Raw genomic sequence first — 19,106 nt, 5'->3', positions numbered from 1 at the left:
TGCCAGCATGGTCAGGTGAGTCCCTCCCTCCTCCATGTGCAGGCTTCTTGTATCTTCACATGGTAGAAGGGGCTAGGGATCTCTGTGGGATTTCTTTAATGAAAGTACTAATCCCATTCGTGAGAATTCCATCCTTAGGGCCTAATGAGCTCCCAAAGGCCCTACTTATAATAATTATGGTGGTTAAGATTTCAACATTAGTTTTGAGGAGACATAAACATTCAGACCATAGCAATAGTATTCTCTTATGTTTTTATGTTTTGTGTTTCTTTCATTTCAGTAATTTGTCTTTTTAGTTATTCTTGCTAGAGAGTTATCAATTTTCTTGATCTTTTCAGAGAACCATCTTTTGGCTTCAGTGGTTTTTTTCTAATTTTTTTTTTTTAGTCTCACTGATTTCTGGTCTTTATTATGTCCTATTTGTTTCCTTTGGGCTTGATGTGCTATTCTTCTAGTTCCTTATGGCAGAAGCTTACATTATTAGTAGTGTTTATTATTATTATTATTATTATTACTACTACTACTACTACTACTACTACTACTATTATTTTGGAGTCCAACATGGGGCTTGAACTCATGACCCTGAGATCAAGACCTGAACTGAGGTCACTGGCTGGCTCAGTGAGTGTCTGCCTTTGGCTCAGGTTGTGATTCTGGAGTCCTGGGAATGAGACCTGCATTGAGTTCCTCACAAGGAGCTCTGCCTAGGTCTCTGTGTATCTCATGAATAAATAAATAAAATCTTAAAAAGAAAAGAGAGAGACCTGAACTGAAATCAGGAGTCAGATGCTTGACTGACTGAATGACCCAGGTGCCTAGAAACTTACATTATTTTTGATTTGGGACTTGTTTTCTAACATTTTATTAATGGCAATTAATACCATGAATTTCCTTATAATAAAATACTACTTTAGGTGCATCTAACAAATTTTTATATGTTGTGTTTTCATTTTTACTTAGTTCAAAATATTTTCTAATTTCCCTCTTTGATATATGAGTTGTTTAGAAGTGTATTGTCTAATTTCCAAATACTTAGAGATTTTCTAGTTATCTTTCTAATACTCCTAGTTTAATTCTGTCATGGTCAGAGATCATATGCTGTGCAATATCAGTTCTTTCACATTTATTAACGTTTATTTTATGGTCCAGAATGTGATCTGTCTTGAATATTACACGTGCACTTGAAAAAGATGTCTATGCTGCTTTAGAATGTAATGTTGTATAAAGGTCAATTAGATTCATTCAGTTGGTTGATGATATTTAAATCTTCGATTTTTTTGATGCTTTTCTGCCTGTTTTATGGATTACTGAAAGTAGTTGCAATTTTCAAGAATAATGGATTTATTTACTTTTCCATTCTAATCACTTTTGCTTAATGTATTTTACAACTCTATTATATATATATATTTTTTAAATTGTGATTTTGATGAATTAACCTTTTTCTCATTATCTTGTGTCTCTCTACCCAGCAGTTTTCCTTGTTCAGAAATCTACTTTCTTAGGCATTTATATAGCAACTCCAGCTTTCTTTTGATTCCTGTTTGCATGATCCTTTCCTTTTATGCCATCTATCATTATATTCAAAATGGTTATCTGATAACACTTGAATCTTGTTTTTTAATTTCATCTGATCACCTCTGTCTTTTAATTAGTTTAAGGCCACTTATTTAATGTAATTACTGATGTATTTGAGCTTAATTATGTGTTATCTATTTCTTGTGGGTTTTTTTTTGTTCCTCTGTTTTTTTCTTCTTTTGGATTATTAGAGTACTTTTTAGTATCCATTTTATTGTATGTACTAGTTTTTGGTTGTATTTCTTTGTCCTATTTTTTTAGTGATGGCCTTAAAGATTATAATGCACTTTATATACTAATTTTTCAAAGTATATCTAGAATTTATATTTTATCACTTAAAATAGAACATAAAACCTTACAATCATATAGGTCCCATTGCCCTCCCCACTTTATATAATTGTCATATGAATTATACATATGTGAAACCCCTGTGTTAGTATTATATTCCCTTTCAAAAGCTATGCGTGTTTTAAAGAGTTTAAGAGATGGAAAAAATATTACTGTATTCACCCAGATATATACCATTTTTTTGTTCTTCCTTCATTGCTGAAATTTCATGTTTTCCTCTGATAATTTCTTTTAGCCTTAAGACCTTTGATTACATTTCTATTAGAGGCCATCTGCTGGCAACAAAATAGCTTTAGTTTTTTCTTCATCTGAGAATGTCTTTTTTTCATTTCATTACTAAAGGATATTTTCACTGAGTATAGAATTCTGTGTTGTTGGTTGCTTGCTTTCAGCATTTTTAAGATGTGGGTCCTGTTTTCTGGTGAGAAATTCTTAGTCATTCAAATTGTCTCCTATATCAGGTTTTCTCAATCTTAGCACATTGGATTGGATAATTTGTTACTGTGGACGGCTGTCCTATTTATTGTAGGATGTTTAGCATATTCCTGCCCTCTCCTAGTAGCACCATTCTGTCCCCCTCTTTCCAGTTGTGACAATAAAAAGTGACTTCAGACATTGTTAAATATCCCCTTGGATATGAAATAATCCCCAATTAAGAACCACTGCCACATATGTAATTTGTCATTCTTTTGTGGCTTTCAAGATTTTCTTTTTAGCGGTCAGATTATGATGTACCTGGACATGGTCTGAGTTTATCCTATTTGGAGTTTGCCTTAGTTTTTTGAATCTATAAATTTAAGTCCTTTGCATACTTTTAGAAAATTTCCACCTTTTCTTCAAGTATTTTTTTCTGCACCATTACCTTTTCTTTCGGGACTCCAAAGAACGAATAGTAGTTCTTTTGATGTTGTCTCATTAGTCCTTGAAGCCCTGTTCCTTTTCAAAATATTTTCCCTACTCTGTTCTTCAGCTTGGATAATTTGTATTGATCTGTCTTCAGGTTCACCTTATCTTTCCTCTATTGTAGTGTGCTGAATAGCAACATCCAAAAAGATATAAATATTTCTTAATCCCTGGAATTTATGAACATTACCTCACATGGCAAAAGGTGTGATTAATGGTGGTAAGGATTTTGAGAGGTTGAATTTATACTGGATTATCTGATGAGCCCCAAATTCAGTGATATGTGGCTTTATGAGGCAGGGGAAGATTTAATAGAAGAGGAAGAAGAGGCATGACCACAGAGGCAGAGTGATGTAGCCACAAGCAATACTGACAGCCACCAGAAGCTGGACAAGGTAAAGTGTACTTTCTCCTCTAGAGTCTTCAGAGATAGTTTATATAGCCCTGTCAACACCTTTATTTCAGAATCCTTGATTGAGTCCTTGATTAATATCTGGATCTATGACAGAATTAATTTTTATTATTTTAAATCACCTGGTTTGTGGTAATTTGTCACAGCAGCCATAGGAAATTAATGCATCTATCATCTTGATTCTGCTACTCAGCCTCTCCAATGAAGTTTTTATTTCAAATATTGTGATTTTTTTAGTTATAAAATTTCCATTTGATCCTATTTAATAACTACTCCTTCTCAGATGAGATCTTTCTGTTTCTTTTGAGAGTGTTCACATTTACCTTATGGAGCATGGTCATAACAGCTGCTTTTAAGTCTTAATAATTCCAACATTTGGGTCATTTCTTGGTTGGCACCTATTGGTTATCTTTTTCTTTGACCTTTTGACCAGATTTTCCTACTTCTTTGTATTTTGAATAATTTTAGATTGTATACTGGATATTTTAAGTATTATTTTGTGAGGCTTTGGATCCTGTTAAAATCTCTAAGAGAATTTTTATTTTGCTGTTGTTTTAGCACACATCAATCTGATTAGAGTCAAACCCATCTTTTTGCTTTTTGTGGGTAGTAGTGCCAGCATCAGTTTAATTTTCTAGATCTTTGCTGTACTGTTTGAGTCTTTGTGCTATCTCTAACAGTCAGGGATGGTCTGGAACTTGGGTGATATTTTGCTGTTATCACTTGGGTGATAGCTATTATGTACTTAAGTTTTCAATGCCTTTTTAATTGGTCTACCTGACTAGGCCATCTGGATTTGTAATTGACACTTACCCAGAGAAGAAGCAAACATCTTTATGACAAGAGGCCCTTACCCTCCTACAGGGACTGAGAGCAAGAATGAGTTGTATCTCACTGAAAGTTTACATTTTATTGATTGATTGATAGGTGGATCGATGGGAGTGTGTGTGTACAGGGCAGGCAGAGAGAGAGAAGGAATCCCAAGAAGGTTCCATCCACATCCAGCACGGAGCGTAGTTTGGGGCTTGATCCTACGACCCTGAGATCATGACCTGAGCTGAAACCAACAGTTGGACGCCTAACCAACTGAGCCACATAGGTGCCACATTGAATGTTTACATTTTAAAGAGATGGCTCTCTGTTCTGAGAAAACACTTCGAGGTGGTTGAAGATTTATATTTTAAAGGTGCAGTGGAAATATTTATAATTGCAAGCTTTCTAAAGTAACTAAGAGGGGCCTCTCGTCACCAACTTCAGGTAGAACACATAGTAAATTCTTGCAATATCAAGCTTCCTCATGCAGGAACTTTTAGGGGATGGAACTGTCATCCTTGGGATGTGGCCTTAAGCCATTAGAAATGACTAGTGTTGGGCAGCCCCGGTGGCTTAGCAATTTAGCGCCACCTTCAGCCCAGGGCGTGATCCTGGAGATCCGGGATCGATTCCCACGTCAGGCTCCCGGCATGGAGCCTGCTTCTCCCTCTGCTTGTGTCTCTGCCTCTCTCTCTTTGTATGTATGTCTCTCATGAATAAATAAAACCTTTAAAAAAAATGAAATGACTAGTGTTTTTTTTAAGTCTTTTAGTGTGAGAGCATGGACAAAATCATTGATGTTAAGAGTCTGCAGTTTTTATAGGCCAAGATTGAGGCCTAGTCAAGAAGAGGACTCAGAAGAGCTTGACTAGTCAAGAAGAGAGTCTTTGTTATAGATTGCCTTCATCAGCTCTCTTCTCATGAGAGTTTTCCTCATATTTACCTATCCTCAGCAATCCCTTCCTGGTTCCTTTTACCAGAAAGGTTGGCTTCTCTTATTATGAGTTTTAGTCTTTCATGTTGTTACTCAGTTCTGGATATGGCTGTGCTTGACTTAAGGGTGAAGTGGTGAGATAGTGGGTATTTCCCCCATATTCTTTGCACCAGCTGGTTACTTTTTCTCTTCCTTTACCTGGAGGGATAGGTTTTCCCTTGGGGTCTTATTGTGTGTGCCATAGCCACCATTGTGGCAGTGGTGCAGATCCACAACTGAGGCTGGCCTTGAGACAGCACTGGGAGAGGGGAAAAAAGAAGAAATAAAGCCTCAGAGATTTAACCCACAGTCTTCTGGCTTTCAAGAACCTTTCCACCCGTCCTTTTTGGCCAAATGAGCTTCTCTTGAGTTTTTTCCTGATGCACCCGTTATGGCACCCGTTATGTTTCCTGTTGTGCCTACCTTTGGGTCAAAGCCAGAAAATAAAGCAGAAGGGGGGGGGGAACCAAAAGGAAATTTATTGTTGATGTATTGTTTTTTTTTTTTTCAGATTGATTTCCCTTTGTAGTCTGCCTGATATTATTTTTCAGAGTCAGGAGCTGATTCTTTGTATTTTTTTCTGGAGATTTTAGTTGTAATTAGTTGGAGAGAGAAGCTGCTTATACCCATTTTCCCTGGAATTAAAAATATTTAGGCCGATGAATTTTAATATAACTGAGTGTAGTTTCAGATTCCACATAACAAACGAGTATTTAAGAAACTCTACCACTTGTCAAGTTTTAGTGTAGTACCAATAAAGAATATCCACAAATATCTGTGAAGACTCTTAAAAGTACTCTTCTTTTTCCAACTACATATCTGTGTAACACCAAGTTTTCTTTTCAACCAGAACAGTATGTTGCGGTACATTAAAAGCAGAAACAGAAGAGTCTATTAAGTCAGACATTAAAAAGATTCGCAAAAATATAAAATAACACCACTCTTTTCACTGATATTTTTGTTTGGGAAATATTTTTTTTAAAGATTTTATTTATTTATACATGAGAGACACAGAGAGAGGCAGAGAGAGAGAGGCAGAGACCGGGGAAGCAGGCTCCATGCAAGGAGCTTGATATGGGACTCTATCCCAGGACTCCGGGATCACGGCCCGAGCCCGAAGCAGACGCTCAACCACTGAACCATCCAGGCGTTGCGTCTCAAGGAAAAGAGAATTTTCATTAAAATGTTCTGTATTGAGATGGCTAGGTGGCTCAGCGGTTGAGCATCTGCCTTTGGCTCAGGGCATGATCCTGGAGTCCCAGGATCTAGTTGCATGTCATACTCCCTGCATGGAGTCTCTCATGAATAAATAAATAAAATCTTAAAAAAAATGTTCTGTATTGGATTAAGTACCATATTTAGTTGAATTTAAAAATAACATTTTCTCACTTTTAATTCCCAATGTGGTAAATTTTGATCGATGCAATCAACATAAACAAAACCATTTTGAGTCTTCGTTAATTTTAAGTATGTAAAGGGGTTTTGAGACTAAATAGTTTAAGAATTGCTAATTTAGTAGGTAGTTGGTTTCCATGCATTTATAACTTTATACTCTCATTTTCTGGTCTTTACAAGGCAGCATGGTACTACACATTGTTAGAGGTTGGAGTTGAGGGTACTGGCTGGCTGATGAACTCAGTGTAGGTATTGTGCTACATGAGAGACAAGACTTTAATACCACAGGAGTCTCTGGCCCAATGAGTGGAGTTTGATGCTTGCTACAAGTATTTAAAGGGGGGGGGGCAACGTGGGAATCAAAAGTACATCAACTTATACAGTTATCATGATGAGCACTGAGTAATGTATAGAACTGTTGAATCACTATATTGTATACCTGAAACTAATGTAACGCTATCTACTGGAATTAAAATTTTTTAAAAAGTGTATGAACCTTGAGGAGGTCAAAAGAACATGCATTTGTCTTCCAGTTTCCACCACTTATTTTCTAAAGGTTAAAAGCCATTTAACTTCTTTGTATCCTGTTTTGTAAAGTGAGGATTATACTTCAAAGGATTATTGTAAGGGAAATGTTAGGTTAAATACCTGACTTATCTACATTCGATAAACATTCCTTGGTGTAGAGTTACATATTTTTAACAACTCCCAACCTTTGTGAAAGGGTATAAAAACCTCTGATTGTAAGCCAGTAGGTGTTCTCCAATTTAGTCTACTGATCCCTTTCTAATAATAAAGAATGATCATTTATTGCAGATCTCTAGAATAGTAAATTCTGTATTGTCTGTAGTGACATTGAAGTAATTGAGTTCTTTAATGTCAATTTAGTCCTATTCTTGTAACAACCAGATCAGGAAAGTCCAGGAGTATGATCAGCAAATGTGTATATATAGGTCTAGTTTGGGAATGAGATTGGAGGTGAAGTTGAAAAACAAAATGAGATCAGGAAATTAACCCAGGAAGAAAAGGCAAGCAGGATGTGAGTACTATAAACAGTGACTGATGTCAGTTCCAGGGTCCATGATAATTTGTATTATCAGAGCAGGGCAGGCAATCAGTGGGGATCAAAATAGGCAGTTGAGATTCTATCAAGGAAAGCCGATACTTGATGTCAGGCAGGAATTGGACACTGGTTAGTAAAGGCTCCTGGGTTCAAGTGCCATGTATATGGACACAGACCAAAGGACAGGAACCCAGTTCCTGAAAGTAAGAGTAGGGGCCTAGAAGATCCAAGTATAAATATCATGAATGTAGTTGGAAACATGGAGCTGAACCTTTTTTATTTTTTTAAGATTTTATTTATTTATTCACGACACAGAGAGAGAGAGAGAGAGAGAGAGAGAGGCAGAGACACAGGCAGAGGGAGAAGCAGGCTCCATGCAGGGAATCCAACGTGGGACTCGATCCCTGGTCCCCAGGATCATGCCCTAGGCTGAAGGTAGCACCAAACCGCTGAACCACCAGGGCTGCCCTGAGCTGAAGCTTTTGTAGGAGAATATAGAATGTTAAGTGACCAGCTTTACAACCAGGCCTCTTGGCTGGATCAAAGAAGAGTGGAGTCATACCATATTCAGTAATATAATTTGAACTAAATTTGGCTAAAAGAGATCAAGAGGGAAATGTTTCAACCCATCTTCTCTTAGTTTTGCTTCAGAGTAGGCATGAGATCAGAGTAAGCACGAAATAGGAAACATTACTTTGTTTTCTCATTTGGCCTCAGTTGCTGTCCCTCTTGTAGTGAAAGCAGGTCCTATCACTATTTCTTGTGTTTAAAGATAGTTTTCCCTATTATCTGGACTCTAAAATCACATTAGCTCTTTTATCTGCTACTTAACTGAAGAAATGGTCATCAAAGGAAAGTTAACTTATTAGTGTTTTTTTGTTTTATTTTTGTATGTTTTTGTTTCTTGTGCGTTTTTTCTTTATATTCTAATTGTTTAGGTTTTAGTCGTGATTCTACAATAAAACAGATTTACTTTATACCCTTATTTCTCGTTTCTTTTTCTTCATACTTTCTCCATGTTTCCTCACCCCTACTTTGTGTTTTGGCTGCCAATTCCTATTGTTCTATAGCTTTCAGTTTTTTCTTTTTATGGTACACTTTTAAAAAATAGAGTAGGGACGCCTGGGTGGCTCAGCAGTGGTTAAACGTCTGCCTCTGGCTCAGGGCGTGATCCTGGGGTCCTGGGATTGAGTCCCACATCAGGCTCCCGGTGTGGAGCCTGCTTCTCCCTTTGCCTATGCTTTTGCCTCTCTCTCTCTCTGTGTCTCTCATGAATAAATAAATAAAATCTTTAAAAAATAATAGAGTAATATGTAATTATTTGTAAAATATTCAAAGCATACATATCTGTGGAGTATGAACCAATAAGCTTTACCAATCTTCCCATTCACTTAGGCCATCGCTTTTATAATTTGATGTATATCCTCCTAGAACTTTTTAATACATGTACAAACATATATAATGGGAGTTTTTAAAAAAATAGAATTATAATCCTATTGTTTTGGAATTTGCATTTTTGCTTAATATTTATTGACCATTTTACCCTGCCACTCTTGGTGTACATTTTATTCCTTATTTTTCACAGTTAATAGCAATGCCATAGCAAACATTCTTATGACTTTGGATACTTGCATTACTTTTTTCTTGTGTGTAGATTGCTGACTCAAAGAAATATGCACTTAAAATTTTGACAAGTGTTGTCAAATTCTTCAAAAATTTTATTTTTAAAAAATATTTGTTTGTTTGTTTGTTTATTTATTTATTTATTTATTTATTTATTTATTTATTTGGGGGTGGGGCATGAGTGGAAGAAGAGGAAGAGTCAGACTTCTCACTGAGCAGGAAGCCCATGTGGAGCTCCATCCCAGGACCCTGGGGTCATTATGCTCAACCAACTGAGCCACCCCCATTGCCCCTTCTTAAAAACTTTTATACCTAAAATATAATAACCAAGTTAAAAAGACCCATGACTGGAAACAATTTATATCAAAGACAAAGGGCAAATATTCCTACTATATAAAGTGTTTCTAAAAATTGGAAAAGAAAAAAAAGCTATACCTTGAGAAAATGGGCAAAAGATGTAAACAAGTAGTCCACACAGAAAAACAAAAGTAAATCCTTTAAATTTGGGAAAAGTTGCTTAATTTCACTGTAATGGAGAAATATAAATAAAAACTGCTTGAAATGCCCCTCACTTTTTTTTTTTGTAAGATTTTATTTATCCATTCGTGAGAGACACAGAGAGGCAGAGACACAGGCAGAGAGAGAAGCAGTCTTCCCACAGGGAGCCCGATGTGGGACTTGATCCTGGGACCCCAGGACCACACCCTGAGATGAAGGCAGACATTCAACCACTGAGCCACCCAGGTGTCCCTGAAATGCCATTTCTTACCTATCTGGCAAAAAATCCAAAATCCAGTTTGTTGGTGATACTGTGAGGAAATAATCACTCCCATAGATTGTGGAGAATACAAAAGGAAAAAGAACCTATGGTGGGGCAGCCCCGGTGGCTCAGTGGTTTACCACCGCCTTCAGTCCAGGGTGTGATCCTGGAGACCTGGGATTGAGTCCCACGTTGGGCTCCCTGCATGGAGCCTGCTCCTCCCTCTGCCTGTGTCTCTGCCTCTCTCTCTCTCTCTCATAAATAAATAAAATCTTTTTAAAAAAAAAAAAAAAAAAGAACCTATGGATAGGGAATTTGACACTATCTCACAAAATTATGTAAACCTTAAGCTTCAATTCAGCATTCTTACTTCTATGACTAACCCAAAAGTACCCTAACAGAAAAATAAATGACATGTGTATTAGACTTCATTGCAGCACTATTTAATATCAGAAGGCTGGAAACAACTCCTTGTCCATCAGTAAGATCTAGTTGAGGAAACTGAGATACTTCTATACTGATGAAGTACTGTGTAATACTTAGAAAAGAACTTTGATACTGCTTTGGAATGGTGTTCAGGATATATTGTTAAACTGAAAAAAGTAAGGTTCAGACAGTCCATAGTGTGCCCCTCCCTTTGTGTGTATACATGTTGTGAGGGGACATGAAAATTAGAATTTCCAATTTACATATGTTTTCTCTTACATATTCAAACAATAGAAAGATAAACCAAAACCAATAAAAAATGGTTATCCCATAGGGAAAAGGAGACACAAGAGAGAAAAGGTGAATATGGAAGCAGAACTCTGAATGTACCTTATTTGGTTGTTACACTTTTAGAACCATCTAAATGCTTTATATAATAATGAATTAAAATTAAATTCTAAGGGTACCTGGCTGGCTCATTCAGAAAACCTGCAACTCTTGAACTTGGAGTCGTGAAGTCAGCATTGGGTATAGAGGTAACCTGTATAAATAAATAAACTTTAAAAATAACTAAATTTTTAAAAGGAAAACTAAAGTGTTCTCTAAAAAATGGAAACAAATGAACTCTGCCGTTTATCTAGTTGGTGTTCTAACCACACAGAAGCATCTATTTTGCCTTTCTTGTAGAGCCTGTGTATTAGTGTAATCATTCATTTTAAATATCAGCCAGACATAGGGTGCCTCCTGTATTATGGCAATAAGTAGTTCTCAGGAATTATCTGTGAACTATTCTTGCATCAGCAACAACAAAAGAACCTGGGTTGGGGGGATGGGGCAATAAAGTTTCTAGATAAAATTATCAATTTACAGGAGATAGAGGAGATAAAGGAACACCATGAACATGCACCTCAATCAAATCCACAATGTAGGGAGTACTACAGGACAAATGAAGCCGAGTCCTTTGATAAATCATGTGGAAATAGTGGGGAAAGAGAACTGTTATATAGACGAAGGAGATAGGAAACATTAACTAAAGAGTAATGTATAGACTTAGTTTAGATCCTGGCTCAAACAAACCAACTATAAAAGACTATTTAAATATACTTAGTAAAACTTGAACATTAGTATTGTATAAAAGGAAAGAATTGTTGCAGGTGCTCTTAGCCTTAATGAAGAAGCACTTACATTTTTAACAGTACAAGTTTTTTTAAAAAAAATATGTTGATAACTGAATTTCTGTATACTTTATTTGCCATGTCATGCATTTTTATGCATTTAAAACCTTATTCTTACTTGGGGTTATAGGTTTTACCAGACTTCTTTTTGCTATGAGGTGGGGGGCCCATGACAAAAAAGGTAAAAGAGCACTTGATTCATTGCTAACTTTTGTGGGTTATGTGTTCTTAACTATCAGGATTTGTAGGTGAAATCCTAGGATCCCAACACCATCACCAATAATTGGGGGGATAGATGAACTGCAAAGGCAGAATACTGATAATTTAAGTTAGGTGATACGTATGGGGTTCATTATACTATTCCTTACTTTGTATGTGTTGAAAATTTACATAATTAAAAATTTAAGCTGTATATCAATTTTTAATTATAATGCCAGTAATGTAGTGGAAGGCATATCTTGTACATTCTGGGGAGCATTAAATCAACTTGGTTTTTTTTGTTTGTTTTCTGTTTTTTACAATACTTTTGGACTGTCCCTTCTCTTACATAATTGCTCTTTGTCCTTTGCCAATTTTTAAACTTAGTCTGTTTTTTGGTGTTGGATGTACAAATCCTAATGTCCCTTCTCTTACATAATTGTTTTTTGTTTTCTGTTTGGTGTTAGATGTACAAATCCTAATGTCCAGAATCTGTGAATGTCACCTTACGTAAAGAGAATTTGCATATGTTAAGGATTTTGAAATGGGGAGATTATCTTAGATTATTGTTGTGGGCTACTGTAAATTATAAAGGTCCTTATGAGAGGGAGGCAGAAGAGGGTTCAAGTATTGGAAACAGATGTGAGGATCATACTGAAGGTCAGAGTGGTGCAGTCATGAGCCAAGGAATGCAGGCAGCATCTAGAAGATGGAAATGACAAAGAGTAGATTTTCCCCTACAGCCACCAGAAGGAGCACAACTGCTGACACTTTGATTTTAGCCCCCAAGATCCATTTCATACCTCTAACCTTCAAGCTATTAGATAATTTGTATTAAGTCACTAACTTTGTGATAATTTGTTAACAGCAGCAGTAGGTACTAATGTCCTTTGCTGTATAAAAGTTAAAACATTTTTCATTTTATGGTTTCTAACACTGAAATCATGGTATTAAAAGACTTCCTTACATTAGGAATGTGAAAATATTATTTCTATATTTTATTTTTTGTTTTGCTTTTTTATCTTTAATCAATGTATTTTAAATTTTTAATTTTGAGATACAGATCCACATGCAGTCATAAGAAATCTTACAATTTACTGAACGATTCAGTAGCTCCTTTACTTAGTTTCTCCCAGTGATGACATTTGGGAAAAGTATAGTACAGTACAACAACCAGAATATTATATTTATACAGTCAAGATACAGAATATTTTCATCACCACAAGAATTGATGTTGCCCTTTTATAACCATACCTACTCCCCTCCAACTCCTACTCCTTCCTTAATCCCAGGTAACCAAAATCATTTTGTCATCTCAAGAATGTCATATAAACGGAGTTACACAGTGTATAAACTTTGGGATTGGTGTTTTGTTTTTGATTATTTTGGTTTTTTTTTTTTTTTGTCAGCATAATTCCTTGGAGATACATTCAGGTTATTGCATCTATTTATTATTTTTTCCCTTTTTATTGCTAAATGGTATTCCTTGGTATGGAGTATATGTACCATAATATGTTTAACCATTCTCTTGTTGAAGGACACCTGAGTGGTTTACCATTTTTGGTTATCACAGATAAAGTGTCTATCAACATTTATGTAAAAGTTTTTGTGTGAATAGAAGTCTTCATTTCTCTGCAATAAATGCCAGGCGTACAGTTGCTTGGTATGGTAGAGAAGCTACCAAACTGTTTTTTTTTTTTTTTTTTTTCAGAGCGTCTGTGTCATTTAACATATTCTCATCAGCAGCGCATGAGTGATCCAGTTTCAAAATAATCTTTATCAGCATTTGGTATTGTTACTCTTTTATTTTAGCCATTCTAATAGGTGTTTAGTGACATTTCACTATGGTTTTATTATTTTATTTTTTACTTTTTTTTCACCATGGTTTTAATTTGCATTTTCTTAATAGCTAATGATGATGAACATCTTTTTTTGTGCTTGCCATCTGTATATCTTCTTCAGTGAATATCTCTTCATGTCTTTTGCTCATTTTCTAACTGAATTTATTTTTCTACTGTTGAGCTTTTCCAAGAGTTTTAGATCTTGCTTTTGGTGTCAAGTCTAAGAACTCTTTGCCTAGCTGTATCCTGAAGAATTTCCCCTATATATTTTTCTTAAAGTTTCATAGTTTTACATTTAAGGTTGTTATTCATGTTGAATATGTTTGTATGAGGTATGAGATTAGGTCTTGTACTTTTTTGCTGGCGCAGGAGCTTTTGATGTCCTTTTGCTTTAGCAACATTTCTTGAGAAAGCTTCCCTCACCCCCATTGAATTACTTTTTGTACCTTGATCAAAACCACTTGGGCTTATTTGTGTGGGTCTGTTTTTGGGTTCTCTTTCTTTTCTATTAATATACTTGTCTATTTCTTTGCTGATACCATACATCTTGCCTACTCTAGCTATATAATGAGCTTTCCGCCCGTTTATTTTGACTTTAAAACATTTTAGCTAGTTTAGTTATTTTACCTTTCCACCTAAATTATAGAATAATATTGTCTATATATACAAAAACTTTTGCTAGGACTTTGGTAAGAATTATGTAAACCTGTGTATCAATTTGGGAAAAAATAGCATCCTTACAGTGTTGGAGTCTTACATTTCAGTAGCACTTTTATTTAGATCTTCTTTAATTGCTTTCATCTGCATTTTGTAGTTTTCAACATACAGTCTCCATGTTTTGTTAGCCTCGCACCTCTTTCATTTTTTTTTTTTTTTTAGTAATTATAAATGGTCTTGCATTTTATTTTAAATATTTTATTTATTCGTGAGAGACAGAGAGAGAGAGTTAGAGAGAGAAGCAGGCTCCATGCAGGGAGCCCGACATGGGACTCGGGACTTGATCCCAGGTCCCCAGGATCATACCCTGGGCCGAAGGCGGCGCTAAACCGCTGAGCCACCTGGGCTGCCCTGGTATTGCATTTTTAATTTGCTGTCATGTGTTCATAGACAGCATCTAGAAATACAACTGATTTTGCCTGTTGATCTTGTGTCCTGCGACTTTGCTAAATTCACTAGTTGGTTAGTACTGGGAGAGTTTTTGGGTTGTTTTTTGGGATTTTTTTGTTTGTTTGTTTGTTTTGTAGCTTTTAGAATTGTTTCTGTAATCAGTCATGTCATCTGCAGATAAGGAGAGTTTTATTTCTTTTCTGATCTATGTGCAGTTTATATCCTTTTCTTGCCTTGCTGAACTGGCTAAAACTTGTAGCGCTTTGTTGAGTAAGGATAGTGAGAGCGGATATCTGCCTTGTTCAGGATTGTAGGAGGAAGGCATCTGTCTTTCACCATTAAGTATGTTGTTAGCTATAGGGTTTTTGTAGGTCCTATTTATCAGGTTGAGGAAGTTCCCTTTTATTTCTGTTTTTCTGACAACTTTATCATGGGTGTTGAATTTTGTCAGATGCTTTTTCTGCATTGAGTAATAAACTCGTATGATTTTTCTTAGCTTGTTAATGTGCTGAATTATACTGATAAATTTTTGAATGTTGAACCAACTTTGCGTCCCTAGAAAAATCCTACTTGGTCATGGAGTATTAATTCTTATCATATACTGCTGAATTCTATTTGCTAATATTTTGTTAAAAATTTTTGCATCTATATTAATGAGGGATATTGTTTGGTAGTTTCCTGTTTTTATACTATTGTCTAGTTGGGACGTCAGGTAATACCAGTTTTGAAGATAAATTGGGAAATATTTCCCCTCTACTATTTTCTAGAAAGGATTATGTAGAATTGGTGTAAATTATTTAAATAATAAAATAATAATTATTTAAACAATAAATTTAATTAAATTTAAATTAAATTTAAATTTTTTGGGGGTAGAGTTTTTAAGTTATGAATTTAATTTCCTGAATAGATTAGGGCTATTCAAATTATTTCATATTGAGTGTGTTTCGGTAATTTGTATTTTTTGAAGAATTGATCCATTTCCTCTAAGTTGTCAAATTTATGTGTGTAGATTTGTTTGTAGCATTCCCTTACTATCCTTTTGATGGGAAGGAGCAGCTTTGACTAACTCAAATACAGTTTAGAAACTAGAGTCAATCCCCAGTAATCACATGGCTAGTGCAATAATAGTAAGGTGGTAACTAGAAGGATAATTGGCATATTGTTAGGAAACTAGAAAGTTCTAGGTACACAACCTAATGTCATGTCAACTAATTTTCTATAGAATGTCATTTGTTGGTTTTACATGATTATTCTTCTAGATAAATTTTAAAGTCAGTTTGTCAAGTTTCAAAATTAATTCCATTGGGGCCCAGGATTAAATTTTATTTAATTTGTAGATTTTATTTAATTTGTGCAGGTTCCCACAGGGAAGGAATTAGAATCAGTCTGCAAATATGCTTGAAAAAAAAACCCTCTCTGCCTTCTATTGCCTCAGAAGGCCTATCACTCATTGTTGAAAATTTTTTGCATCATGTGCTAGTAATTAATTAGACTTGGTTACAACTTTTTATTTGCAAGTAATTTTAAACAGAAAGGTTACAAGGATACAAACTGATTTTTCTGGTTTCTCTGTTCATTGTTTCTTGAATACCACATCATTCTCCTATTTTAACATTATTAATTATTCACTGCTGTACATATTAGAGTCATTCTTTCAGAAGAATGTGCAGTAGGTTTTGAGGCCTTGTAGTGCCCCACCCCCCCCAAAGGCATCTGCGTTCTAAACGCAAACGTTATCTACACTTGAATGCTATTGGATGTTGAATTCAAGATTAAAATGCATTTCTTGGGATGCCTTCAGCTCAGTCAGTTAATCTTTTGCCTTCAGCTCAGGTCATGATCCCAGGGTCCTGGGATCGAGTCCTGAATCTGGCTCCTTGCTCCTTGCTCAGTGGGGAATCTGATTCTCCCTCTGCCCCTCCTCTTGCTTGTGCTCTCTTTTTAACATTAAAAAAAAAAAAAAAAAAAACTTAAAATGCATTTCTTTGAGGATATTGAACACCTTGCTTTGTTGTTGAGAAAAGAGGATGCTATTCAATATCCAAAACTAAAAGCTGAATTTATTTGCTTGGTAAGCCAGAGGTAACTGTTTATGTAAAATAATTTCTGAAGAAAGCAGGGATCTCATCTAATAAATACAGGAATGAGTTAGATTTGTAGTTTTCCTTTCTTTGTTCTGAAAGAGTTTGTATAAATTGGAATTACTTGTTTTTTGGATTTTAATAGAACTTTCCTGTAAAACCATATCCTAATGTTCATTATGGGAAGATTTCTTAAATGACTGATTAAATGTTAGTACTTTTTTAATTTTTATTTTTCTATGAATTTGTACATTTCAGCTCATATTTATTGATAAAGTTGTTTGTAATATTGCCAGGTATTTTGAATGTGTGCAGAATTCTAATCATGACTCCCTTTTCATTCCTGATATTTGGGTGTGCTTTTTCCTTTGTTGCCAGAACTATGTCCATTTTGTTAGTCATAATAAAGAACTACCTTTTTGTTCTGTTGAGCCTTTCTTCTGTATCATTTCTTTCTGTTTAATGAAACTCTACTCTTATTTGTATTATTTCATTTTTTCTACTTTATATTCTACTTTTCTACCTGTTTAAGACACACTCAGTTCATTATAACTTACTTTAAGGTTTTCTTATTTTTCTGCTGTAACTATTTACAACTAGAATCTCTTATACTCCTTTTGCTGTATCCCACAAGTTTGGTTATATATAGTCTTTTTATTATTTGACTCCTCTACATATTTTCACAATTCTATTATAATTTCTTCTTTGATACATGAAGTTTTTAAAAAGCTTTTTGTAATGATTGGCAGAATATGGTTGTAGGATACCAAGTACATGAAAGTTATTGAGACTTTTTCTCTATTGCTTAATGTTTGATAATTTTCACATATGTTTCATTTATATTCTTTTGGAAGTAATATTTGTATATGTTTATTAGATCAGACTTAATGGTTTTGATGTCAGTTCTTATTGAGCTTTAATAATTTTTTTGTCTCCTTGATTTATTACTGAGATAAGTATGTTAAAAATTGTCCACTGTGACAATGGATTTGTCCAAAAAAATTTTTTTTTGTGGTTCTGTCAGTCCATTTTGGAACTATGTTAAGAGACAGAGGTTTGGCTGTTACGTATATTTAATAAAGCCTTCTATTGTGTAGTGAAATTCTTTATTACTGATAATGGTTTGCCTTAATGGTTTGTCCTTTTTGTGTGTTATTAATATAGCTACACCATGTTTGTCTTAATTAGTATTTGATTAGTTTTAGTATTGCCTGTTTTTTTGTTTTTGTTTTTTCATATTTTTTCTTTCAACCTTTTAGTTCTCTTAGGTTTTTACACGTATCTTTTTTGAAAAGTATGTAGACTACTATTAAACCTTGTAAAAATATTGTATATGTTATTACAGTGCTGAAGCTGCTGAAAGATGGCAGAAGAAGTGGTAGTAGTAGCCAAATTTGATTATGTGGCCCAACAAGAACAAGAGCTGGACATCAAGAAGAATGAGAGATTATGGCTTCTAGATGACTCTAAATCCTGGTGGCGAGTTCGAAACTCCATGAATAAAACAGGTTTTGTGCCTTCTAACTATGTGGAGAGGAAAAACAGTGCTCGGAAAGCATCTATTGTAAAAAACCTAAAGGATACCTTAGGTAAGTTATTTTTGTGTTAAAACACCAACAATACTTTATTTAAAGTGGATGTTAGAGCTTGGTTCTTTGCATAGAATTTTGGCAGCATTGGGCAGAATTGAGTAGAGAAGGCCAAGACTAGAATTTCAGCTAGGCTAGGTACATTTGGCACATAGCACATTTTCAAGTCAGAAGAGCGTAAGTGTTAGTGAGCATTTTCTATAAATCTAGCTGCTGTTCAAGGGCCAAACTATAGTGGTGCTGATGAGCAGGACTGAGTCTGATCCTTTAGCCAGGACCTGTTGAACTGTGTGAATGCCTATAGGAGTTGAGGCGCAAATTCTGCATCTCATTGAGGCAAATAAATGAGGGAGATTCAGAATTGCCAAGGAGGCATTAAGGCAACTTATGACACATTGCTATATTTTACATTTAACAGCCTACATTTTGAATTTTGCTTTTAAAAATAAACCATCATTTTGTTCTTGTATTTGATAAAAGAGTTTCAAATTGTGGATCGATCATTACTGTAGATTAGCATCTACAAAGCCGATTTCTTTCTTATTTTTCTCCCCCCTCCCCCATCCCTTTTTCTTCCTTTAACTGTAAAGTTTGTTTTTACTAGCTCTCCATTAGGGCCAGAGATAATGGAACTTGCTTCACACCGGGCTTGGCTGAGCTGATAGGAAGGAAATATGCACAGATGAGGACTGGCCTCTTTCTTTTTTCTTTTAATTAAACTCTCCTTAGCTGACAGGAAGGAATGGGAGGGACAGAATTTCATTTTTGGTATTCAGGCAAACATGCTCTTACTTAATGGTTCTTTGTATATATGTAGACGAGAA

General features: G+C 35.1%; 1 protein-coding gene and 1 pseudogene across 5 annotated transcripts in view; both read left to right on the top strand.

Annotated features, from left to right (window-relative positions):
* NCK1 (NCK adaptor protein 1) overlaps window positions 1-19,106 on the top strand; it is a 76,278-nt gene that overhangs the window by 34,423 nt on the left and 22,749 nt on the right. For 4 of the 5 annotated variants that reach the window (XM_077865033.1, XM_077865034.1, XM_077865037.1 and 1 more), the window contains one exon: window positions 18,039-18,282. In XM_077865033.1, coding sequence (XP_077721159.1) covers window positions 18,057-18,282 — 226 coding nt within the window. In that variant the 5' untranslated portion in view covers window positions 18,039-18,056. Of the gene's footprint in view, window positions 1-3,122; window positions 3,222-18,038; window positions 18,283-19,106 lie in introns of those variants that run through there. The other variant, XM_077865035.1, reaches the window with a different exon arrangement.
* LOC144294410 (small nucleolar RNA SNORA62/SNORA6 family) lies at window positions 6,610-6,750 on the top strand (annotated as a pseudogene).

The sequence above is a fragment of the Canis aureus genome, chromosome 22 (genome assembly GCF_053574225.1).
Source record: "Canis aureus isolate CA01 chromosome 22, VMU_Caureus_v.1.0, whole genome shotgun sequence".
Lineage (NCBI taxonomy): Eukaryota > Metazoa > Chordata > Mammalia > Carnivora > Canidae > Canis > Canis aureus.
The sequence above is the reverse complement of the archived record's forward strand: the minus strand, read 5'-3'. Positions and strand labels throughout refer to the sequence as shown.